The 27014-nt window shown below is 38.2% G+C and overlaps 1 protein-coding gene across 12 annotated transcripts in view; it reads right to left on the bottom strand.

Moving 5' to 3' along the window:
• GPHN (gephyrin) overlaps nt 1-27014 on the bottom strand; it is a 535365-nt gene that overhangs the window by 44444 nt on the left and 463907 nt on the right. For all 12 annotated transcript variants that reach the window (XM_059890892.1, XM_010809560.4, XM_010809563.4 and 9 more), the window contains 4 exons: nt 26052-26171; nt 24491-24549; nt 23290-23443; nt 7469-7590 (listed from right to left, as the gene is read on the bottom strand). In XM_059890892.1, coding sequence (XP_059746875.1) covers nt 7469-7590; nt 23290-23443; nt 24491-24549; nt 26052-26171 — 455 coding nt within the window. The remainder of the gene's footprint in view (nt 1-7468; nt 7591-23289; nt 23444-24490; nt 24550-26051; nt 26172-27014) is intronic.

Here is a 27014-nt window from a genome sequence, read left to right as displayed (position 1 = left end):
TGTCTCTTCCCAGGTAAAGACTGACACGTTTGGAGTGAAAAGGCTGGAGGTAAAGGATATGGATTAGCTGGGGAGGAAAGAGAGGAGTGAAATAGAATTGAAATCTTCCTTGTAGTTCTTACTAATAACTATCTTATTCATCTCTGTAGTACCAAATGAAGTGAAAGTTGTTCAGTCATGTCTGACTCTTTGTGAAAGGCTCCTCTGTCCATGGAATTTTCCAGGCAAGAATACTGGAGTGGGTTGCCAATTCCTTCTCCCTGTAGTACCAAAGACTGAGACAATGTCTGATATAGCATAACACTTCATGAAAGTTACTTGAATTATTAGAGTACTCTTGCTAAGTCACTACTATTGTGTCCAACTCTTTGGGACCCCATACACTATAGCCCACCTGGCTCCCCTGTCCATGGGATTCTCCAGGCAAGAATACTGGAGTGGGTTGCCATGTCCTTCTCCAGGGGATCTTCCTGACCCAGGAATCGAACCTGTATCTCCTAAGGCTCCTGCATTGCAGGCAGATTCTTAACGCCTGAGACACTGGGGAGTATGCTTACGTATATATAATAAAACCCCAATTCTGCCATAAGTACATAATTTGCACCATGGAAAGATCATATTCGTAGCAGAATAGATGGTGAGTTGGAAGAGAACAAGACTTGAAGCAGGGAGGCCAGTTAAGAGGCTAGTCTCACATGTCTAAACAAAAAGTAAATGGAGACCCAAACTAAGCCAGGATGGTAGACAGGAAGAGAGAGGAATGTATAAGAAATACTGATGGGGGGAACTGTAAGGGATTTAAATGCAGGGATGAATGAAAGCTAGAAGTTTTCCATTCAGGTTTCTTCTGGGTTGGGAGACTGGGTGGCTGGTGTGGGCAGCTGCTGAGCCAGAAAACTCAGTTTAGTTCAGTTCAGTTGCTCAGTTGGGTCCGACTGTTTGCGACCCTATGGATTGCAGCATGCCAGGCTTCCCTGTCCATCACCAACTCCCAGAGTTTACTCAAACTCATGTCCACTGAGTTGGTGATGCCATCCAGCCATCTCATCCTCTGTCATCCCCTTCTCCTCCTGCCTTCAATCTTTCCCAGCATCAGGGTATTTTCAAATGAGTCAGCTCTTAGCATCAGGTGGCCAAAGTATTGGAGTTTCAGCTTCAGCATTAGTCCTTCCAATGAACACTTAGGGCTGATTTCCTTTAGGATGGACTGGTTGGATCTCCTTGCAGTCCAAGGGACTTGCAAGAGTTTTCTCCAATACCACAGTTCAAAAGCATCAATTCTTCAGTGCTCAGATATCTTTATAGTCCAACTCTCACACCCATAACATGACTACTGTAAAAACCATAGCCTTGACTAGATGGACCTTTGTTGGCAAAGTAATATCTCTGCTTTTTAATATGCTGTCTAGGTTTGTCATAACTTTTCTTCCAAGGAGCAAGCGTCTTTTAATTTCAAGGCTGCAGTCACCAGCTGCAGTGATTCTGGGGCCCCAAAAATAAAGTGTGTCCCTGTTTCCACTGTTTCCCCATCTATTTGCCATTAAGTGATGGGACCTGTGGAAAATTATGAAAGAGATGAGAATACCAGACCACCTGACCTGCCTCTTGAGAAATCTGTATGCAGGTCAGGAAGCAACAGTTAGACATGGACATGGAACAACAGACTGGTTCCAAATAGGAAAAGGAGTACGTTAAGGCTGTACACTGTCACCCTGTTTATTTAACTTATACGCAGAGTACATCAAGAGAAACGCTGGACTGGAAGAAGCACAAGCTGGAATGAAGACTGCCGGGAGAAATATCAATAACCTCAGATATGCAGATGACACCACCCTTATGGCAGAAAGTGAAGAGGAACTCAAAAGCCTCTTGATGAAAGTGAAAGTGGAGAGTGAAAAAGTTGGCTTAAAGCTCAACATTCAGAAAATGAAGATCATGGCATCTGGTCTCATCACTTCGTGGGAAATAGATGGGGAAACAGTGGAAAGAGTGTCAGACTTTATTTTTTTGGGTTCCAAAATCACTGCAGATGGTGACTGCAGCCATGAAATTAAAAGACGCTTACTCCTTGGAAGGAAAGTTATGACCAACCTAGATAGCATATTCAAAAGCAGAGACATTACTTTGCCAACTCAAGTCCGTCTAGTCAAGGCTATGGTTTTTCCTGTGGTCACGTATGGATGTGAGAGTTGGACTGTGAAGAAGGCTGAGTGCCAAAGAATTGATGCTTTTGAACTGTGGTGTTGGAGAAGACTCTTGAGAGTCCCCGGGATTGCAAGGAGATCCAACCAGTCCATTCTGAAGGAGATCAGCCCTGGGATTTCTTTGGAAAGAATGATGCTAAAGCTGAAACTCCAGTACTTTGGCCACCTCATGCGAAGAGTTGACTCACTGGAAAAGACACTGATGCTGGGAGCGATTGGGGGCAGGAGGAGAAGGGGACGACAGAGGATGAGATGGCTGGATGGCATCACTGACTCGATGGATGTGAGTCTGAGTGAACTCCGGGAGTTGGTGATGGACAGGGAGGCCTGGCGTGCTGTGATTCATGTGGTCGCAAAGAGTCGGACACGACTGAGCGACTGAACTGAACTGAACTTTTGGGACCAGATGCCATGATCTTAGTTTTCTGAATGTTGAGTTTTAAGCCAACTTTTCACTCTCCTCTTTCACTTTCATCAGGAGGCTCTTTAGTTTTTCTTCACTTTCTGCCATACAAGTGGTGTCATCTGCATATCTGAGGTTATTGATGTTTCTCCCAGCAATCTTGATTCCAGCTTGTGCTTCATGCAGCCCAGCATTTCTCATGATGTACTCTGCATATAAGTTAAAGAACTCAAGGACATGGAATAAGATGGCAGTAAGGGTGGGCAGTGAGAGAGGAAAGGAACGATAATGAATTTAGTTTGGACATGTTGAGTTTGCTCTGCCTGACGAACTTGAAAATACACCCAGCAACCAGGTAGATCTAGGCATAGAGCTCAAGACAGAGATCAGATTTGGGAGTCAGCATAAAGAATTAGCAGGAAAGATAGTCAAGGGTGAGCCTTGGTTGACACTTATACTTGGAAATGAGCATAGGAAGAGATGCTGCCAAAACCAAGAAAGGATAAAGTACTAATGGAGAATGAAGAAGCTGAAATGGGGTATTGCTAGAGAGGGATGTAAGACTGTGAGAGACCTAATAACTGGGTTTTGCAAGCATTTTATTTGTGTTTATAGAATAGACATATACCATTTCAATGAGGCTTTGTACTGGTGGTGATGGTTTACTGACTAAGTTGTATCTGACTCTTACAACTCCATGGACTGTAGTCCACCAGGCTCCTCCTCTATCCATACGATTTCCCAGGCAAGACTGGAGTGGGTTGCTATTTCCTTCTCCAGGGGATCTTCCCAACCCAGGGATTGAACCTGCATCTCCTGCATTGGAGGCAGTCCCCTGCACTACAAACAGATTCTTTACAGGAGCCACCAAGGAAGCCCTGATACATGATTAAATATACTACATTCTTATTACTTCCTGTGATCCATGGACCAGTGGCTTGATATCTTAGAAGCTTGTTAGAAATGCTAAATCTTGGCACACTCCAGTTTTGCTGTATCAGAATCAGCATTTTTAATAAGCTCTCTAGATGATTTGCAAAGATTCACAATCAGTACTTATGAACTGAACAAGAAATAAACTGTTGTTCTTATTTCTAATAGGTCTCCAACTTTAGTCCATGTGATAACACCTGGTCAAATTATCTTTCCAAAATAATGATTTATTATGTCAATTCTGCTTTAAAAAAAGCTGTACATTTAAGCAACTTGGGTAGTTTTGCCTGGATTGCAAATCCTTTCAAAATTTGGCCTCAAATTTCTATGAAATTTACATGTATCCTTCTTCCTAAACCTCCTATTTTAACCAGTTGGTCCTGACCTAAGTTGTTCATTTCTACTTCTCTATTTTTGTTCATTCCCTGTTTCCTACTTGGTTAATACATTCTTCCTAACTACACAAATCCTATTCATCCTTTCTGTTCTAGCTAAAAATGCACCTGTTTAAAACTCTCGCAGACCATTCCAACGTATATGATGCTTCTTTTGACATATTTACATTTATTCTCTTGTCTTCATAATGATAGTTAATTTCAAGAAATTTAGATTTCATTTCCACCTCTGCCACTCACTTGTATAATGCTGGGAAAGTTCAATTAACATCTCTGGGTTTAAAAATTCATCTTTTTCATACACGTGGCCGATAGGCACATGAGAAGATGCTCAACATCACTAATCCATCAGAGTTACAGTGAAATGTTGCTTCACACTTGTCACACTGGCTATTATTAAAAAGACCACAAATAACAAATGTTTTATAGAGTCTTATTCTTCAATTTTAACATTTACTGTTAAAGTTATGAAAGGTGATAAGAATAAGAGCTGAGAAATCTAATCATGTAGAATTTAAACCCAGACTGAAACCTTTTGAAAGTAATAAGAATAGTACTCTTACTCCCTACTCTTATCTGCCTAGCTGAGTAACCGTTCTGTGCTTGCTGACATTTTCAGTTATTTCTCTCCCTGCTTTAAACACAGGGTAGTTTCTCTCAAGACCCTGCTTATTTCCCTGGAGAGTTTCACACAAAGGCTTCTGTATAACAGCCTTTGTTTCATAAGCAAATGTCTTACACAGGAAAGAGAAGAATGAAGAGGGAGGCAACCTTCACAGAATATCAACAGGCTACAGATTAAATGTACCTTGTCTCCTCTGCTAAACTCCCAGCAAAGATTTCCATCTGAACAGTTATAAATTCTTTCCTCCCACATTCCACCTCTGCATTTTAAACCATTTACTCTGGGATTTTTCAATATAGCACTCTAAGACTGAGGAAGTTTAGATTTGCATCAATTGTACTTTAAAAAACTGTTCTCAGTTTTATGTAAGGTATACAATCCAAGAAAGGAATAAAAATCTGCATATTCTCAGAATTGCCTATATCTTGCTTATAGTTTTGTTGTTCTTTATATGCTGTTTTCAAGGTACATTAATTATTGGGAAATGTCTATAGCAAGTCAACAATTAGCCCCAGACAATCAAATATTAGCTTATCAACACAGTAAGCTTTTAATGGTGTTTTGGCTTCCATAGTAAGACAATGCAGCATGTAGTATATATATCAAGTTACTTCCTTTTTAATACAAAAGTACAACATTAGGAGGAGAGAATGAACAGAATTATAGTCTAGAACAGCATAAGGTAAAAATAATACACACAAACAAAAAGCACCTTTTACCTTATGATAGTTCTTAGAGCTCACGAACATACTTAGTGGCAGGGTCAGAGCCAACAGTGGGTAGGAAACAAACTCAAAATCTGATGACTTTGTTCCTTAGAACTTCAGGCTCTGTCCTACTGGAACTCCTGGATTCATCCTATTTCTTTTCAGAAATTAATTTTTGTCATCTTTAAAGGTGTATCTGCATCAGGATAATTTTTAGATGCCTGAAGTTTATATGACTGTCTCTGAGAAATGTTATGTCAGGACTTGCTCACTTAGGGTGGCAGCAGAGGGGCAGAAGGAAGTATAAAGGAAGGGATGTATGTATATTTATATTTTGATGATAACCATCCATGTGTGTGCATCTCCTGATTGTACAATAAGAATGCATTGTTAAGTATTCAAAGGAAACATATTTCTTTAATAGTTTAGATCAGATAATGATGACTCCTCTTAGAAGTATTATCCTTGGTGTATGCTGTTGCTTTATGTCTCACTTTTAATTGAACATTAAGGAATGTAGTATTTTAATCATAACTCTGCCAATATCTTTATCTAGAGGACTGTTGCCATTTTTGTCTTTTCTGAAATTTTTGTCACCAAGAAGGCAGGATTATATATTTTTTCCTTTCCAGATTGAGTTGGTGCAGTGTATTCTTGGTTATCAAAATACTCATAGCTTTAAGACTTTGAAACAGCAAACATTCCTGATGTGTGAAACAGCATGATACATAACTGTATGATCATATTTGCATAAAAATGGATGCTAGCTGTGCAATGCACAAACTGACCTAGGACGACACATCAAATGGTAAACTGCCTGTGATTATGAATGACTTCGCTTTTTGCATTTTTTTGGTTTCCTATTATGCACGTTAACTTTTAAGAAATAAGTGTTATCTTAAAAATCTTAAAAAAAAAAAAAAGACAAGTTACTGGTCAGGTCCAAATTTGACCCGCTCCTTGTCTTTTCAGTGGGTTCTTTCTTTCCCTTCCCAGGGCTAGGGAGTCCGAGTCAAGTTAATACTAGGTGACCTGTAGTACCAACTTTACCAGCATGGGTTCTAAGTTGGCTGTTTACTTACCTATGGACTTCTCTAGCACTAAACTTTCAGGTAATTATAAATGGTGAATTAAAAAAAAAATGTTTGAAGATATGTCTAATAGCCTCTACTCCAGTGTTCTCAGAGAAAGAAAAAATCAAGAGGTAAGAAGAGAACTTTAAAAGGTGAGATTAACATTAAAAACTATTACCTTTCAGGTTACTGGCAAGATGCTGTGTTTTAGGTCTGGACTACACTGTGTCCGGTTTATAGGTGTCTGAACATACCTTGTGGAATGGTAGGGCAGAGCCTCTTCAAAAGCACATTTGAGTTTTGGGAAAGCACTCATCGTTAGAGAAGAAGAAGCCAGGCATAATGAGCTTTTCTTAGTGACAAGGTGGTGATAAGACAAAAGGAGGCAGTTATGGGTGATAGATACATTCACATCAGGGTATCCATCACTCAGATCTGTTTCCCACCTTTGTTGCTAGCAGGCTGATATCTGAGGGTTACTAAGGGCAGGCACACGTCTTGTGAACTGGAAACAGTGCCTAGTGAAAGATGGCATGTTGCATGGAAGGGGTTGCTCAGGAAGAGCAGACTTGTTTTTGATCACAAGTGAGACGCAGTTGGAGATTTAGAGAAATACGTGGGGAATTTAGCAGACAGCTGAGTTAATTGAGTAAATGGGGGTAATGTGCTCTTGGAGATGGGCAATTACAGTCAATGTTCCTCCGTTTGTACTTCTAGGTGGGTGAAGCCTGGAGAAACTCAAGTTATATAAGAATACAAAAATCAACACAAAAGTCATAGAAAATAATTGTACTTAAACTTTAAAGCATCAGTTAGTGCTAATTTTGACACTTCTCTCTTACTCATCTCACCTGTATCTTCCTTATCTTTCTTGAAACTAGTAAAAGTGTGAATAGGAATAGCACCCATAGCAGAGCAATGTATTTCTCTGGTTGTAAAAGGCTTTCCAGAAAAATGTCTACCACTAAAGGAAATAGACACCTCCACAAATCTTTGGCTTTTGAAGAATGAAATAAGTGGAAATTATGGTATTAAATCCCTTTCTCTTTAGCAACAATCTCACCTAGTTAGTATCCCTCAAATTTGTATTTGTACCACAACAACTTCAAAATAAAATCCAATACTTACTTGTCTCCCACAATTCCCAAGTTGATTGTGGGGTAACCATGTTCCTGAATTGTCGCTAAGAGGGTTGAACGATTGCTGTCTCGAATCTTTCCTGGTAAGAGGTCATCTTCAGGATTTAGCAACTACAAAGCCAAAAAAACCACCACAAATTATTTTCTTAGGATAATACAGCCTATTGTTAATGGAAAAAAAAATAGATCTAATAAACAGAGTTTAGCATATCTAGCCCCTACAACATTATCTGGCATGAGAAAGATATATGCTCAAAGGATCTTTGGTAAATAGTGAAAGCCAGGAGAATGAGAAAATATTTCTCCAGAATTAAAAAACATGCAGAAATTCAAGTGACTAAATAGTAGGCCAAATATCACACCAGCTTTGGTTGTAATTTGACAAAACAGTGCTCTGGAGATAGTGGCCTTCCCACTGGCTGTTTACTGTGTCAAACTGAAAAAAAAAAAAAAAAACACACACACACAACAACAAACTTTCTATTTTCTCTTTCACTATTATTTTCTAATCTGTCTTTCATTGAGAATACTTAAGGTAGAGACTCTGACATGATATTCTCAAGTCTGAAGAGACTGATATTTTATCTTTTCTTTCAAGCTTTTGTATATCTTTTTTGAAGCGGGATCAGAAATATCGAAAAAGTTAAACTTATTTGAAAGAGACGGAGCCAGATATTTTGTCTCTATTAGCAAACTTACACAAGTAATACTTAACTGCACACACTCACAATTCCATGACTTTGAACTGAATCACCCTTTAGAGATTTAATATCTACAATTATATGTCAAAAAAGAAAATTATAAGAAGTTTCTTTTATGTTAGGATGTCCTAGTGAGGCAGTGTTGCATAGTAGCAAGATTCTACCTTATTCAGATGAGGTTCAAATTCAAGTTGCCCAAATATGTTACTCCATAATATTTCCATTTATAATACACAGTAATAACTACCTTGAAAGGCAGCTGTTAGGATTGAGATAGTGAACACTCAGTTCATATAGACAAATAGAAAAGAAATGCAATTCTCTGTCCTTTATTACATATAATATTGAAAAAGCACCTAATTCCAATTGTCCTTAATATTGTTACTTCTACGTGCTAGTATAGATGGAATCAGTTGACAATGTGAACATAGATTTACATTAGATTATAAAATACTGAAGAATAGGAGGTCCTTAACACATACACACACTCAACATGCAACTTTATACAATTTTAAGATGTACTTTGATTTCAGAAAATTAGAAAATGAAAAAAAGTACATCTTTGAAGTGAAAAAATTATCTGGAATATTATTGGAAAATTATACTGGAATATTATCTTAGGAGGCTGAAGGCCAGCCTGCATACTTCAGACACTTAGGCTGTTAATATGGTTAACACCTAGGGTTTTCTATATCAGTACTGCCAAATAGTAACCTCAAGCCCCTTCAGTCTTTCCTTCTGACTCATTAGTGATACCATGTGGCTGGACTTTTGGCTTTATGTTGGAAAAGTAGTAGCTTTTCAACCAACTGTCCCCTTAAAAGATCTGGAGAAAAACTTTGATCATCTTATTCACTGTCACCTGGGAGACTTCCCTTCAAATCCTGTACTAATCTGACTTAATCAGATGCCATGTGACACTGCAACCCACTCATATCCTTTATCACTGGCAGAGCTGGGAAAACTGCTATTGCAGTGCTAATATAGCTTGATTTTCTGATCTTAATTAACACATAGTTATTGAACTTATTATAATTTTATAAAGGCCAAGACTTACAGCTTTTTAACTGCCATTAATCAGACAAGTTGCAATAGAGAGAAAAGATTTTTTTCACAAAGGATATTGACCACCAACTAAGGAATAAGATTTCCCTGTCCATAGGGCATTTTCTTTGCCATTCATATTCCTCTCTGTTATTTTGCTGCACAAAGTTCCAGAAATAATAGAACAATTAGAGATCACTGGCTGTTTGTCTGTAAAACTGACATAATGGAATATTAGCTAGTTAAATGAGGGTGTGAGATTTCCAGCACATTTTAAGTATTTTCAAAGAAAATACACAGAATTGAATGAAAGATTATAAGGTTGCATGCACTAGAATAAATTCACAATATTCCTCATTAAAATGAAATCTAATTTTCTAACATCTTCTGGTCATCTCTAGAATGATGCCTAAAACTTACTATAGTTAAAATACAAAAGAAAAACTACAATACAAAGTAAAAAAAAAAAAAACGCATTATCTTCATATCTTATTGCTTTCTTATCTACCAAATGCCAAATTTCAATTCCCTGTTTCTGTTACCGTCAATGGTGCCATTGTATTTCCAGCTTTCAAACATTTAATCTTTGATTTTTTTTCCCTTTGTAGTCTACTATCTTCCCAAAGGTTTCAATCCTTAATCCTTACTCCATTCCTCAATGACCCTAGGTTTCCATTCACTCTCTTATCAACTCCCCATTCGTCTGAATTTCAGGTATTCAATATATCTGAATTTTTTCAAAAGCCTTATAATTGGCTATCTTGCCAACAAACTTTCTTTCTGAGAGAGAAAACAGATACATCAACTTGCAAAACAGGCAAACTATACCAAAACAGGCAAACTATACCAAACCATGATATTTAACACAAACTATCTTAAGTCAAATTGTTACAACACAAGCTTATTCAGACCTATATATTCCTATAATATCATGGACAAATAGAGACAATGGTAACTCCATATGGACTGTTACTCCAAAGAAAAAATGAAGCTGTTTCAGCAACTTACCTACTTTATAAAATGTGATCAGTCTTTGCCTAGACCACATTTACAAACTACCTTAAAACCACCCCATGACCAATCCCAGTCCTCAAAATCCTATAAGTATTCTTTTGAGGGCGCGGTGCAGTAGTGGCGGAGAGGAGATACCTCATGTCCAAGGTCAGGAGCGGTAGCCAAGAGGAGATACCCCACGTCCAAGGTAGGCAGCAGCTCTGTGCTTTGCTGGAACAGCCGTGAAGAGATACCCCACGTCCAAGGTAAGAGAAACCCAAGTAAGACCATAGGTGCTGAGAGAGGGCATCAGAGGGCAGATAGACTGAAACCACAATCACAGAAAACTAGCCAATCTGATCACATGGACCACAGCCTTGTCTAACTCAATGAAACTAAGCCATGCCATGTGGGGCCACCAAGATGGACGGGTCATGGTGGAGAGGTCTGACAGAGTGTGGTCCACTGGAGAAGGGAATGGCAAACCACTTCAGTATTCTTGCCTTGAGAACCCCATGAACAGTGTGAAAAGGCAAAAAGATAGGACACTGAAAGATGAACTCCCTAGGTCGGTAGGTGCCCAATGTGCTATTGGAGATCAGTGGAGAAATAATTCTAGAAAGAATGAAGGGATGGAGCTAAAACAAAAACAATAGCCAGTTGTGGATGTGACTGGTGATAGAAGCAAGGTCCGATGCTGTAAAGAGCAATATTGCCCAGGAATCTGGAATGTTATGTCTATGAATCAAGGCAAGTTGGGAGTGGTCAAACAGGAGATGGCAAGAGTGAACGCCGACATTCTAGTAATCAGTGAACTAAAATGGACTGGAATGGGTGAATTTAACTCAGATGTCCATTATATCTACTACTGTGGGCAGGAATCCCTTAGAAGAAATGGAGTAGCCATTATAGTCAACAAAAGAGTCCGAAATGCAGTACCTGGATGTAATCTCAAAAATGACAGAATGATTTCTGTTTGTTTCCAAGCCAACCATTCAATATCACAGTATTCCAAGTCTATGCCCCAACCAGTAACACTGAAGAAGCTGAAGTTGAATGGTTCTATGAAGATCTACAAGACTTTCTAGAACTAACACCCAAAAAAGATGTCCTTTTCATTATAAGGGACTGGAATGCAAAAGTAGGAAGTCAAGAAACACCTGTAGTAACAGGTAAATTTGGCCTTGGAGTACAGAATGAAGCAGGGCAAAGGCTAAGAGTTTTGCCAAGAGAATGCACTGGTCATAGCAAACACCCTTTTCCAACAACACAAGAGAAGACTCTACACATGGACATCACCAGATGGCCAACACTGAAATAAGACTGATTATATTCTTTGCAGCCAAAGATGGAGAAGCTCTATACAGTCAGCAAAAAAGAAGACTGGGAGCTGACTGTGACTCAGATCATGAATTCCTTATTGCCAAATTGAAGTGAAGAAAGTAGGGAAAACTACTAGGCCATTCAGGTATGACCTAAATCAAATCCCTTATGATTATACAGTGGAAGTGAGAAATAGATTTAAGGGACTAGATCTGATAGACAGAGTGCCGATGAACTATGGATGGAGGTTCGTGACATTGTACAGGAGACAGGGATCAAGACCATCCCCATGGAAAAGAAATGCAAAAAAGCAAAATGGCTGTCTGAGGAGGCCTTACAAATAGCTGTGAACAGAAGAGAAGTGAAAAGCAAAGGAGAAAAGGAAAGATATACCCATCTGAACGCAGAGTTCCAAAGAATGGCAAGGAGAGATAAGAAAGCCTTCCTCAGTGATCAATGCAAAGAAATAGAGGAAAACAATAGAATGGGAAAGACTAGAGATCTCTTCAAGAAAATTAGAGATACCAAGGGAACATTTCATGCAAAGATGGGCTCAATAAAGGACAGAAACCATATGGACCTAACAGAAGCAGAAGATATTAAGAGGTGGCAAGAATACACAGAAGAACTGTACAAAAAAGATCTTCATGACCCAGGTAATCACGATGGTGTGATCGCTCACCTAGAGCCAGACATCCAGCATCACTATGAACAAAGCTAGTGGAGGTGATGGAATTCCAGCTGAGCTATTTCAAATCCTAAAAGATGATGCTGTGAAAGTGCTGCACTCAATATGCCAGCAAATTTGGAAGACTCAGCACTCTGTCAAGGTGATGCTCTCCCTTGTTCAGAAACTTTAACATACCCAGCTTTGTATGATCAGCAGGTTTCCCAGGTGGTCTCTGTACTACGATCATGATAGTCACTGAAGTCCCCATCACACTTAGGCAAGACCCATGCCACCAGTATTCTCATTGTGGTTGAATTGTACTTCACTGAGGTCTTCTGAGTCTCTGTGTTTGGGGAAGTTGTTATCTATGATGGTAAGTCCAGCATTTACATTAAGCTCTGATCCTTTTTTCTCTCCTTGACTGGATTCCAAATTCAACTTTTCAAGTTTCCAGGAAAAGTATAACAAATGTTTAAATCGGTCAGAAGTTAAATTAAGGAGAGGAAGGGGAAAGAACCCACAAATTTCTTCTTCTCTTGTACTCAGGCAGTCAGTCAGTCAGCTCAGTTGCTCAGTTGTGTCTGACTCTGACACCCCATGGACTGCAGCACTCCAGGCTTCCCTGTTCATCACCAACTCCTGGAGCTTACTCTCTTACACTGCTGTTGCTTTTTATCTCCTTCAAGCTTTGGGGACAGCTTTATTCTGGGGATCTTGAAAGGATCATTCACAAAGCAAGAAAGCTCAGGAAAAACAGGAAGATGGTTAAACTTTGAGCTATGGAAAAGTTCTGACAGATGATGGTTTCCAGGAAATAAAGGTGGTTGGAAGATTTCATTGTAAGATTTGGGTGGGGCTGTTTAGAATTAGTGACACTGCGTTAAAGCTGGGAGCCTGTCCAGCCTGGAAGACTCATTTTATAGACAGTGTGGCAGAAATACCAGAGAGGAGCAGCAGCACGTTCAAGATACCTTAGTGATGAAGTTACAAGTAGAGGGCTTCCCAGGTGGCGCTAGTGGAAAAGAACCCACCTGCCAATGCAGGAGACATGAGACATGGTTCAATCCCTGGGCCTGGAAGACCCCCCAAGAAAGAAATGGTAACCCACTACAGTATTCTTGCCTGGAGAATCCCATGGACAGAGTAGCCTTGTGGGCTACAGTTCCATGAGGTCACAAAAAGTCAGACATGACTGAAGTGACGTAGCACACACTGATCCTTTTTTGTTGAGCTCTCAAAGTTAGCTGAAATTTATTTTGTTTAGAAGGGGAGCAGAATATGCCACCTCCAAATGAACCTCTTTGGTACATGGATTATTTTGAGCTGAAGGCAATCAAACCCTAGCAGACTCAACAAAAACTTTTATGATTCCTTGGCTGCCTAAGAACTTAGATAGGGGACCTGGCCCAGAAAAAGAGCCATTACCAGGAGATTTTTCACCTGAAAGACATATCTGTATGGCAGGGCAAACGACTGATTACAAAACACCTGCTCTTCTCATCTTCCTGTGAACTGCCCTTCTCTCCCTTTGAAGTTCCAGGGTCTTTCCCTTTCTCAGCTCAGATTGGCATACAAACCTCAATCACATGACTGCTTTTGAGTCTCATATTTTTATGGGATTCCTATATGTACAAGATTAATATTTTCTCCGGTAATCTGTCAATTTAATTATTAGACCAGCCAAAGAACCTAGAACCATATATGGAAAGTTTTTGTGCTCCAATTCAGTTCAGTCGCTCAGTTGGGTCCTACTCTTTGTTAACCCATGGACTGCAGCATGCCAGGCTTCCCTGTCCATCACCAACTCCTGGAGTACCCAAACTCATGTCCATTGAGTCAGTGATGCCATCCAACCATCTCATCTTCTGTCGCCCCCTTCTCCTCCTGCCCTCAATCTTTCCCAGAATCAGAGTGTTTTCCAATGAGTCACCTATTCATATCAGGTGGCCAAAGCACAGGGTTGATTTCCTTTAGGATTGACTAGTTTGAGCTCCTTGAGTCTCCAAGGGACTCTCTAGAGTCTTCTCCAGCGCCACAATTTGAAAACATCAATTTTTTGACACTCAGCCTACTTTATAGTTCAGCTCTCACATCTGTACACGACTATTAGAAAAACCATAACTTTGACTAGATGGACCTTTGTCAGCAAAGTGATGAATCTCCTTTCTAATATGCTGTCTAGGTTTGTCATAACTTTTCTTTCAAGGAGCGTCTTTTAATTTCATGGCTATAATCACTCTCTGCAGTGATTTTGGAGCCCAAGAAAATAAAGACTGTCACTGTTTCCATTGTTTCCCCATCTATTTGCCATGAGGTGATGAGACAGGATGCCATGATCTTCATTTTTTTGAATGCAGAGTTTTAAGCCAACTTCTTCACTCTCCTCTTTCACTCTCATCCAGAGGCTCTTTAGCTCCTCTTTACTTTCTTCCATTAGAGTGGTATCTGAGGTTGATATTTCTCCTGACAATCTTGACTCCAGTTTGGGATTCATCCAGCATGGCATTTCACATGATGTACTCTGTATTTAAGTTAAATAAGCAGGACGACAATATACAGCCTGGACATACTCCTTTCCCAATTTTGAATCAGTCCTTTGTTCTTTGTCCGGTTCTAACTGTTGCTTCTTGACCTGCATATAGGTTTCTCAGGAGGCAGGTAAGGTGGTTTGGTATTCCCATCTTTTTAAGAATTTTCCAAAGTTTGTTGTGATCCACATAGTCAAAGGCTTTAGTGTAGTCAATGAAGCAGAAGTAGATGTTTTTCTGGATGATCAGAGTACCTGAGCTTTGTTGCAAACTTCTATATAACCTGACCCGCCCGCCCTCCTTGGAGCAGTTCTCTCAAGGTTACTTGAGACACTGTCTCCTGGGCTTGAAGTCCTAAAAATTCTCACCCAATAAAAGGTAGCTCAATTGTGACTATTTTTTAAGTGGACAGTTTGAAGGTACTTTTAGAACAGAGGATGAATATTATTCTGAATATTCAGTGATTATCATTTTTATTGTTATGCATTGCTTCAAAATTAAATTTAAGTAAAAAAGCAAAACATTTGAAATCTCTTTTGTTAAACCCTCAGGAGGAAGTTCTCTGTCTTGTCTAAAAGAGAAATCATTTATTTTAAGAGACCTCCCTCTTTGTTTCTGTTCTTCAGAGATTTAACCCTGTGGTCTTGATGGAACTGTCAAGGGGCCCAAGACTGTTATAATGATTTACTTTCTCTCTTTTTAATGTACTGAAATGGAGTTGTCTGCATCTAAGACTTTTCTCATCTTAATACAGAGAAGATATTAGACTTATGTAGGTCAGTAACTATTTCCACATCCATTGCAAACAGCTCCCTTACATATAATTTCTTCCTTTTTTCCTCTTTTGGAAAAATTAATTATCAAAAGTCAATGACTTAGTGACTGAACAACAACAAAATACATTAAAAAATAGTTAACATGGTAAACGTTTTGTTATGTGTATTTTATCATAATTAAAAATGAAAAAAAAAAGTCACTGATGACCTTGGTAATAAACATTTCAGGGAAGAATGATGCCTTTAAAAAATAGTAGAAACTAATACCACTTTGTAAAGCAAGTTATACCCCAACAAAAATTTAAGAAAATAATTAAACAACAACACATTAAAAAAAGGAGGGGTAAGTCAGGAAGGAAGAATTCCATTCTTTATAGTAGGAAGGGAAAAGTGATGAGTGAGATTAGGCAATGGTGGAAGATGAGATTGTTGTTGTTCACTCACTAAGTCATGTCTGACTCTTTCTAACCCCATGGACTGCAGCATGCCAGGCTTCCTTGTCCTTCATTATTTCCTGGAGTCTACTCAAACTCATCCATTGAGTCAATGATGCCATCCAACCATCTCGTCTTCTGTTGTCCCCTTCTCCTCCTGCTCCCAATCTTTCCCAGTATCAGAGTCTCTTCCAGTGAGTCGGCTCTTCACAGCAGGTGGCCAGAGTATTGGAGCTTCAGCTTCGGCATCAGTTCTTCCAATGAATATTCAGGGTTGATTTCCTTGAGGATTGACTAGTTTGATCTCCTTGCTGTCCAAGGAATATGAGGTGGAAATATCCAAAGGGAAGTTGTAAATGAAGGCTTGCATTTACAAAAGAGGTTAAAATTAGGGCTTTAGATATGAGAAGTTGCCTGTATATATCTGGCATGAGAGGAAAAGTCTAAGGGAGAATCTGGAGATAGTGGAGGACACAGCAGAGAACAGCATCTTAAGGGAATGTTCCAAGTAGGGAATGGAGAAAGGCATGATGAGGATAAAAAGGAGTAGTTGTCAGGGCATCAAGAGAGAACTGTCATAGAGCACTAGGAATGAAGTAGTTTCCAGGTGGTGGGTAAGGAATGTGTCTGATGTCAAATGATATATACATGGTAAGGAGGTTGAATATCAGAGCAGGTTTTGAAGGTTAGAAGGTGATGAGTGTACTCAGGAAAGCAGTTTTTGTACTAATGGGACACTAATGAGATTCGGGAGTTTGAGTAGAGAGTGGAGAGTAAGGAAGGAAAGGCAGTATTTCTGACTTCTCTTTCAACAAATCTAGTAGTGGATAGGAGGTGACTAAGTAGTAGCTCAATGAGGAAAAGTGGTGTTTAAATATAGGTTCTCTTGTGATAGTGGTAATCTTTGTCTGTTTGGATACAGGAGGATGAGCCACTAGAGAGAAAATAGAGAACCCAGAAGACACAGGAAATAATTTATAAATCAAAGTTCTGAGGAAGGTGAGAAAAAGTAGGCTTAAAAGTAGTATTGTTCTTAGGAAGGAGAAGTACCTCTTCTTTTAGATTGAAAGAATTCCTTTTAGATTGAAAGAAAGGAATATAGGTAAAGGAATGGGGAAATTTTTGAGGTAATGAGATGGGAAGAAGAGGGAGCCCTCATAGTGCTCAGTTTCACAGATATATTTATTTTTAAACTTCACTTTTCCCCGCAAAGGTAGTGAGATCATCTGCCAAGAGCTGAAAGCAGGGCTCTGCTGAGGTTTGAAGAGGGGGTAGAATGTGTGAATGAACTATCATATTGGATCTGGAAGAATGTGCTAGAAAGACAACAAGACAGTTACATCAGAATTACTGAACAACTTTAAGTTCCAGGTTGCCACTAAATGCCAGTAATTTGTAGTTGTTCAGGTAATCATAGTTCTATGAATTTTATTCAGTACTATTTTTCTGCTTGGGAACAAAAATGGAGAAAGGAGTCATTCACTTTGGGTATCACCATAGTAAGCAAAGGAATAAATTTTAGTGAAGCTATCTAAAGTGTTAGAGAGGGAAACTTGAAAGTGGTGAGTCATGGTCTTAAATCTGGACAAGAAATAAAGTGTGGCTAGAAGAAAATAGAGGAATCTCTAACCTAATAGGTTTCAGAGACTTCCATTAAAATGTTGGGGAAATGAAATTTAAGGAATTGGGAAGCATTGTGGAATAGTGGAAAAAGGTCATTACAGCAAATGACTTAGGTGTGAAACCAGGCTTAATCACTTAGACAAAATATATGATGTTGGATAAGTTGCTTTGTTTTTGAGCTTCAATTTTCTCTTACATAAAATGAAGGATAGTTATATTAACCTCATAGTGTTGCTTTAATCATGAAGCACATGGCAGTACTGGTCACAGTAGACACTCAACTTCTTATTCTTTCTCTTATTAGTAAGGACAAAGATTTTAAAGATTCTACTTTTATAATAACAGCTGCTTGCGGCAGCCCCCAAAGATCAGTATAGGGAGATTTTAGACAGACCTTATGTGTCTAAAGTATAAACTTGTTTGTACAAACACCTGTTATTAGAGTGGCCAAGATATTTATAAAAGATGGAATAAAATAAATAGTGGACATAAATACACCTAGTTCTGTGTGTATGTGCATGAGAGAGAGAAAGAGAGAGAGGGCTGCAGAGAGGGAGGGAGAAACTGAACGAGGTGGGGGACAGAATGAATAAAAATGAATGAATGAGTTATGGAATATGGCTGAAGGTGACTGAAATTAGATGAAAACTCACCATCTCTGGAAGGAATACTTATTGCTAGTACTTCGGTAACTAGGTAACAATCATATAATCTTGATTTCTTGAAGCTAATGGCAGCTGGCAGACTGATATCCAGTTTAAAGATCTGTAAGTTACCATCTACAGTTTCAAGGGAAACAATATATTTTATGGAATGGAGAGATGATGTCTTCAAGAGTCAAAATTAGAAAATAAAACTTGGAAATATAAAGGTTGGGGAAAGAGGAAGAAGGGACAGCTGTCTAAGTGTAAAAGTTACACCTCCTATCTTCTATTTATACTGATTTCCTAGGTGACCTTATGCAGTCTCATGATTTTAAATACTATATTTATATATATGTACTATTTTAAAATACTATATATATATGCTGATAACTTTCAAATATGTACCTTTAATTCTAACCTTTCTCCTAAGCTCCAGACTAATATATTTAATTGCCTACTCTTAATTCTCATAAGTATCTCAAACTTAACATTTCCAAAGAAGAAGCCTTGACTTCTGCTGCCCAGTCTTTCTTATCAGGGTAAATGATAACTCTCCTTAGGTCAGTTATCAAAGCTCAGGTCAAAATCTTAGAGTTCATCTTGACTTTTAACTTTCTCTTACCTTCTACTTTGAATTCTCTGGCAAATCTTGTTTGCTGATTTTACCTTCAAAATACATTCTGGATCTGATTACTTCTCACCATCTCCACTATCATTCTGGTCCAAATCTCTTGCTGGAGTACTCCACAGCCTTTCAAAGGGCCTCTTGGTCTTTCTCCTTTTCCCTCCCATATGCCAAATCATTCATATAGAAGACAGAGTAAGCATTTGCAAATATAAGATATTTTATGTTCCACTTCCTCAAAACTGTCTATTTAGAATAAAAGGATCTTGTTTCTGTCACCTCTCCAACTTCTCCCTTCACTTTGCTACCTTCCCACTATTCTTCAGCCACATTGGCTTCATTGCTGTTCCTCAAACATGATAAGCATGCACTATACTCCAGGGCCTTTGTGGTTGTCATCCCCTCTGCTTGGAACACAATTCTAGTCACATGCCATGTACCTTCAATGTCTTCGGATTTCCACTCTGATTTCCCCCATCAGTGAGGCCTAATTAGTCTTTGTAAAACTCTATCTGTCTGCCAGTCAGGTCCAGACATGAAAATGAAAACTCCTTTAGCTTTTTCAAAAGGAGAGAGCAGGAAAAGGGAGGATTTAATGCATGGGATTGGTTATAAGTGTGTTGCCAAGTTGGAGAAACAAAAGAAGAAAAGTGTATCACTAAAGATTAGTAATTGCCAGAAGTCACCACTGTCCCCGGGGCTGCTGGAGGAGAGAGATGCTACTGAGTTGAGGAGATTCTACTGCTGCTGCCTTTTTCCACCTTCTAATATCATGTTAATGCATCCCAGTGGCAAAACCTACCTGGACCACAGGGAAAGAGAGCCTGAGAAATTGTGTTTTCAGGCTTCCAGTTTTATTGTATCAGAGAGAGAATAAAAGGGTTGATATGGAATAAGTTTCAATAGATTATATTGAATATAATTACATTATTCAACAGAATTGAATATAATGAATAATTCATTATATTGAATACAATTATTATATACCTGGCATATACCTCTTTTACTAGCAATCTTTATCATCTTACTCTGCTTTAAAAATTCATACAATTTACTACTATTTGTTTATTGACTATCCCCCTCCTCCCATCAGAACATAAATTCTATAGGAGCAGGGGCTTTATCTGTCTTGCTTGTTGCTGTTGTCTCCAGTACTCAGAATAGTATCTGGCATCAGTGTGATAGCATACTGAGAGAGGAGGGGTTGTAAGAGTGACTGCCTCAGTGGAAAGGAATATTTTATTACTGACATTGTTTAGAATTGCCAGTGCATGCTGATAATAAAGAACAGAATGACTTGTAGTTAGTTTTACTACTGTTTTCTAATTTTCGGCAGACAGTGTGTTCTTTTATGTGAGGTTAACAAAATCCTTTCTCCATCTCTAAGGACACATTTGAACTTGGGTTAACTTTCTAGCTCAGTTTCTCTGGAAATTTGACCAAAAAAAAAAAAGGTGAACTTGTTAGTAGACAGCATTTCTTATGGTAAAAATGGTCTCTGAATAGTAACTTGCGTATGGAATAGAAGGGATTACAAATGAATCCATAACAAAAAGCCAGGCTTTGGGCTTCCATGAATGTGGTAACATTTGAAACTGGGCATTTCCCTTGTAGGGACTCTGGAAACTGCCTAAGATTGGTATAAGAAATACTGATTCCTATGTAGGACATGGTGCTTTTACGCTGATGGCTCTCATACTCTCCTAGCAAAACTCTTGTTCCCTGCACCTAAATGTTACTTGAAGAACAAAGAGACCAGTTGTTGGATGGCTGTGTGAAATACTATGATGACTGGTCCCACTGAAGAAAGCCTGATGCTCCCCTCCTGAATGCTGAGTTTCCTTTTTAATATCAGGAAACTGGTTCAAGGTATAGATTATTCATATCTTCTAAGTCTGATGTTTACTTAAGAGAACCTCTGGTGGGTATTTCAGCATGTAACAGATGTTCATCAAACATTTATTGAGCAAATGCATGAGGTTGGAAATGTATGATCACAATTATTTAATTACTGGATGCTATTACTTAAATTTTAACTTGCACAGTTTGTCAAAATTAACAAATGTCTACACCAGCTATTCTGTGTGAGTTATAGTTTGCAACTCTGGCTTCCCAATTTTAAAATGAGTCCTTCATCCTGAATAAGCTCATGGAGTCACAAAATACAAAGCAGGTTTTGAGTGAGTCTACATAGACATCTTCTATGGGATTCTTTGGGCTGCCTAAGGCTTATCAATATACCACACTGGATTTAAGAGGTGGCATATGTGAAGCCATACATATCAGAAGTCAGAACTAATACTTAAGTGGAGCTTGTGCTGTGAGTGAGTAAATTATAGACTTATCACATTAATATACAAACATAACTACTTTTGGCCCCTTTGAAATAAATGAATAATTTTTTTTCTTATTGTTTTCTGACTATCTGAGGATCTCAAGCCTTCAGGAGCGATACTATGCTTTATTTCTTTTATCTCTAGTTTCCAGTATAGTGTCTGGCATAGAAGTACTCAATAAACATTTGTTGAACTATATGGTGACAGAGAATCATAAATTTAATAACAGCTAACTTTGGATGGGAGTAGGGAGGAATGTCGGAGTTTCCCTGGCAGCTCAGCTGGTAAAGAATCTGCCTGCAATGCAGGAGACCCCAGTTTGATTCCTAGGTTGGGAAGATCCCCTGGAGGAGGGCATGGCAACCCACACCAGTATTCTTGCCGGGAGAATCCCCATGGACAGAGGAAGCTGGTGGGCTAGTCCATGGCGTTGCAAAGAGTTGGACATGACTGAGCAACTAAGCACAGCACAGCACAGGGAGGAATGTCAAACTACACAGAACTAGACATCATGGAATTTAAAAGCATCATTCCTTTGGAAAACCATGTAAGTACAGTAGGCCAGAAAACGAAGGGAAAGAGAATCACACAGGATCTATCAAAGCCTCTTCAAAGATAATCAAGTCTACAGGGGCAGGGAACTACAGAATCTTCTTTAGGTTCCACCATGTATGTACCATCTCTAGTCTCATCCTGTCACTATTCCCTACTACTAGTAAATAGTTTTAATAAAGAGTATAAAAGGTAGCTTAAAAAAATACTGCCAATAATGTACTCTGGGGGAGTAACAGAATCCAGACCTACAAAGTCATTAGGAGGAAAACAAAAAATGTAGCTTAAACAAAGGTGCCTAATAAGATAGCTGTCTATTAGTTTGCTCATTCTACCTAGGTTTCCTAAGCCCCATGAAGTCACTTAGATGCACAAAGCATATATATAAATCTCAAATAAGAACAGGTCATTAAGTCAATCAGTTGAACAGAAATTTCTTTCTGATGCTAAACATAGTGTTGGTTGGTTCTAAGGACAGAAAATCATCACTGTGCAGATCAACTGAAAAGAATGTTTCTTTTGGGTCAGTCAATAGTTTTAGGGAATGACCAGTACACCTACACTGGGAAGTAAACAGATGTAGAATGCTGATTTAGCTCTCCATTATCAAAACAAAATATTCTTTTCTTCTGTCCTTTCCAAAAGAGCTATAAGGGCAACAGACCCTTGAAAATGTTCATTTCCAAGTCTAAGAAATGAAAAATAATGGTAGCAAATGGCTTATTTTCAGAAAGTTAGAGATTAAAAGAGAGATAGAAAAAAAATCCTGTTAATCTTTTTAAAAATAGTGTAAGATCTTAAGGAATAACTTGAAAAAAATCTCAGTAGTTTCTGATTCTGCTTTTAGGCTTTGAATTTCCAGCAGATTCACTTTTCAATATTCCTAGTTTGGCCTTATAGCCTCCAATTGAAGTTCTGTATAACCTAAGCAAAAGGGAATAGAAAGTTTTTCAAAAGTTCTCAGAATACTGACTACATTTCCCTTCCTAAATTAGGACTGAAATGACATTTTGACATATTCTGAATAGCATGCCACTAGAGATGCTATCTTTAGAGAGAAAAATGATTTTCAAATCCTTCCTGGTGACTAAAGATCACATGGAATGTTAAGCAAGAAAAAGGGCTAGAATTCAATTCCCAATTCATTGAATCACTTCTTGCACAGAGGTGGCCCATCATCTCAGCAGCAGAGCAGGCACGGCTCACTATACCAGCAGACTAAGCGCTAGGTTTGCACAGTTGAATATCTACAGCCAGCAGTCAACATCCTCTGTTTATATGTACTGAATGTGTGGAAGGCCATTGGTTGTAATATTTCATTCTAGTAAATGGAAGGGAATGCTTATTAATATATAATTTCTAGTTCTTCCTTTTCATCTTCTGTACTTGAACCATCCCGAGGCCCATTTATTATTCCCTTGTTATAGAAATGTGGTAAGATCTATAATCCTTAATATTCTATTTATAATATAGAACACAGAATGTCAGAAATGCTTTTCTCTGAAAGTCCCACTACCCTCCTTCCCTTGCCACAACCCGCCCCTCCCCCTGCCTTTTTTACCTCATTCCCTGTTGACATGACTGCAACCACTGGAAACTTATTAACTTCAACCTCTGTAACACCTACAGTTGCTAGAAGACCAATCTCTGAGGGGCCCATGTGGGTTCCTTTGGCCAAAACGCATTCCCCTCTTTTAATGTCATGGCCAATGGGTCTGAAAATCAAAGCAGAACCATAAGCAGTATGACAAAGAACAATATTTTCTCAACTCAGAGGGAAACTTTAGTGTCACAGAAAGAGGACACTCAAGGGGGAAAAGGGGAAATGAGGCATGGAACAGAGTACTAAAATGAAGAGATTTTTAAAACTATGCTTTTTTAATTAAAAAAAATTTAATTCACACAAAGGAAGACAGAAATAGATTTGTATCTATTGCTGTTAAACAGGAATATGCTACTTTATGTTTGAAAATTCTTTTAGAAATGCTTTGTAACACATTATAGCCAAAAACACCAACTGCAAACTCTCTTTGGTGTAAGGCAGGCATTTATATGAAAATATCTAATGCCATTCCAGAGCTTGTTAGGATTGTGGTGAAGAGAATAATGCTAATGAGGTTACAGCCATGGAGATAATTTCCATTAGACCACTTAGACTGGTCCAGTTCTGTGGCCACCCCATTTACTTTGACCCCACAGGAGTGGAAGAAGTGTAGCTTTGTTACAAAATGTTGAATAAATTAGGACTAATGGAATCAGGGCAAACATATTCAATCATGAGAAAAATCACCTGAAGGATATACACTACTTACAATAAGACAGTAGTCTCAACTTTGTATATAAAGAGTAGCACATGATTCCATTATTATTGGTAGTTGAGGAGGGGCTTTCAGCTAATTATATAAATACTCGACTTTGAAAGTATCTGTGTTAATATCAAATTCTCAATTACCTACGGGTAAGGATGGGAAATTCTAGATTATCTAGAAATAGGATCAACTATGGATTATGCAGGCTTATGACTTTGCCTCCTTCTCATGTTGCTTTTGAATAAATCATTTGCCTTTACTAATGTCATAAAAAAGTAGGTAGGGCAGACATGGGATATATAATGTAGAAAAATCATTTTGCTACTGGTTAAAATCCCTGAAAGCTAATGGTTAATTGACTGAGCTGTGAATTTATAATAGCCATGCTCTCCTGAGTTCATGATCATGGGAGAAACAAAAGTTGGCTATACATTCTATGTGTTATGAACTTACCTGATATCTTGGCCTGGCCGAGCTTGCACCAGAATTCGTACTTCAAGCTCCTCAGTGCCCTATGGTAACAACAAATCATGTAATTTCAAACAGAGCAATCTGACTGAATTTCGATCAATAGAATTTAGCTATTCAGATGCTTTCATTAACGGATAGGCTCAGAATATATAAAGATACAGAGGAACAGGAAATCCTTTGTGAACTCCTTTGAACATGAATTTCTACCACAGGTTCCTGAAAAATTAGGCTTGATCCCAAAGAATAAGTAAACATTTTCACTGATTCTCATACTTTTAAAAAATGTACCAATTCAAATATTGACTCATACTTTGTAAATAGCATTCTCAAGGAAAAACATATACATATATACAGAGAGAGAGAGATTGCTATCCTAATAGATACAGTGAATGTGTGTGGAGGTAACTATTTTGTTCCCATAAATCATGGGTTCAGTACTATGCCAAGATTCCCAAATATCTGTAGAAATTTCAGTGAAGACTTAACAGTTTGCCTGGTAGTAGATTTCTATAAATTAATGGTGATCATAATTTTTACATTTATGAACTGTGACTAATATTGTGATATTGGAACTGTGTCTTGTCATCTGGCAGAGTGTGTTCTGGATTTCAATGCTCCGCTGACTTCCTTGATGCCAATAAATTTGTTGGGCAGTTTTAACAGCAGGACAATGTGACCTGTATGTCCAGAGTTGAATTTTATAAGCCTTACTTGTGGGAAGTAAGTAAGTACTTGTGGGTGATAAAAAGGAAAATCCTCAAATGAAGAAAAGAGGGCATATCTCAGCATGGCCAAATTTTACTGTATGTTCAGTCTGGGAGAATATATTTTGTCATTTATTCTTGTATTAAAAAATACAAGATATCTTAAACTTCTTCACAAAACAAAATCAGTAAATCCTCCATTGAAACTTTTATTCCTGACTGATGCTCTGGATTCAATAACTGCCAGTAGCTTCAGTGAAATAAAGGCCTACTTAGAAGCCTTTATTTATAAAAGAACAGAGTCCTTTATTTTAGGAAATAGAGGGGGAATTGACATAAATTTAATGTTTCCAGACTGCAATTTGGTGGCGCAGATTTTCCTGAATTATAGAAAACCAGAGCTGAAAGGGTCATTTGGTTTAAATGCTTGGCTTAGGGAAGTATTCAAGAACTTGCCCAAATGTTCTTTGTTAAATTCTTCTGTATTAAAATCTCCACATTTTATCAGAAGCTAGTCTTGATGAGCAAATTTCTCAGCTAGATGGTAGGACAACAGTTAATATCATTGCTCTTTTATCTTGAGATAGTTTCTTTCCTTGTTTGCAAATGCAATTTCTTGGCTTAAATGTAGTTCAAATTCCGCTGTAATCCCAGTAATGGTCATAAAAACGATTTCTATAATAAAAGGTTTTCAAGCCTAAGGCAATTCCTTATTCACTATACAGTACAATGTAAGGTCCTAACGTTAAAAAATTGGGCTCTCATAAACATTGCAGAAAATGGACCTGACTTATAATACTGCCACAGGAATGAAGCCATAAGACCTGGTAATGACGTACATCATCGGATTCCCTGATAAGTTCAGTATCTTCCACTTGTACTACTGCATCAGCACCACAGGGGATTGGAGCACCTGTTGTAACCCGCATGACTTGTCCTGGCATTACTGTCTGAGTCGGCTGGAAATAGAAACACACAAGAAAGAGATGATTTACTTTGCTCCTGCAAAGGAAACTCTTGCAGATGTAACAGTTTTTGAAACAAACCATAAAAGGAAGATTCCCTGGAGAAGGAAATGGCCACCCACTGCAATGTTCTCGCTTGGAGAATCCCATGGACAGAGAAACCTGGTGGGCTGCAGTCCACGGGGTCATGAAGAGTCGGACATGACTGAATGATGAATACTTTCTTTTTTTTCACTTTCATAAAAGGAGAGTCTTATTCATTTTGGGAAAATATAATAAAAGTCAAACAGGTACACTTACACCAAAGAGGCTTTCACTTGACTTAAGGTGATGACTATCAGATGTTTTTCTTGGTGCCCTGCTTTCTTTTTGAAGAACTGCCACTTATATTTGCCACTACTCTCTCTCAGTGTGAATTTTCTTAATATATGTAAAGTGATATGACAGTCTTTAAAAAAATGCCATGCAATATGATTTTTATGAATGACAATTATGAAAAACCAGCATGTTGATCATTTGCTGAAGTTCTGATGTTTGAGAAATATTACTTTATTAACCAACATTTTGGTTAAATAAAGGCAAACCAGAAAATTTATTGTTCTTGAAAATCTTTATAAAATATATTAGTGTACCATACAATTAATAATAAAAGTCTAGCAAATATATTTATATAATCTAAAAAAACTGTACATTTAAAAATGGTTAAGATGGTACATTTTATGTTACACATTTTTTACCACATTAAAAAAAAAAAAGGAATGATTAAGGAAAACTATCCTTCCACTAAATGTACAATCAAAGTAAAACTGGAAATTCATTTGTTAGAAAAGTCTTAAG

The sequence above is a fragment of the Bos taurus genome, chromosome 10 (assembly GCF_002263795.3).
Source record: "Bos taurus isolate L1 Dominette 01449 registration number 42190680 breed Hereford chromosome 10, ARS-UCD2.0, whole genome shotgun sequence".
Lineage (NCBI taxonomy): Eukaryota > Metazoa > Chordata > Mammalia > Artiodactyla > Bovidae > Bos > Bos taurus.
This window is presented reverse-complemented; position numbering and strand designations above follow the sequence as displayed.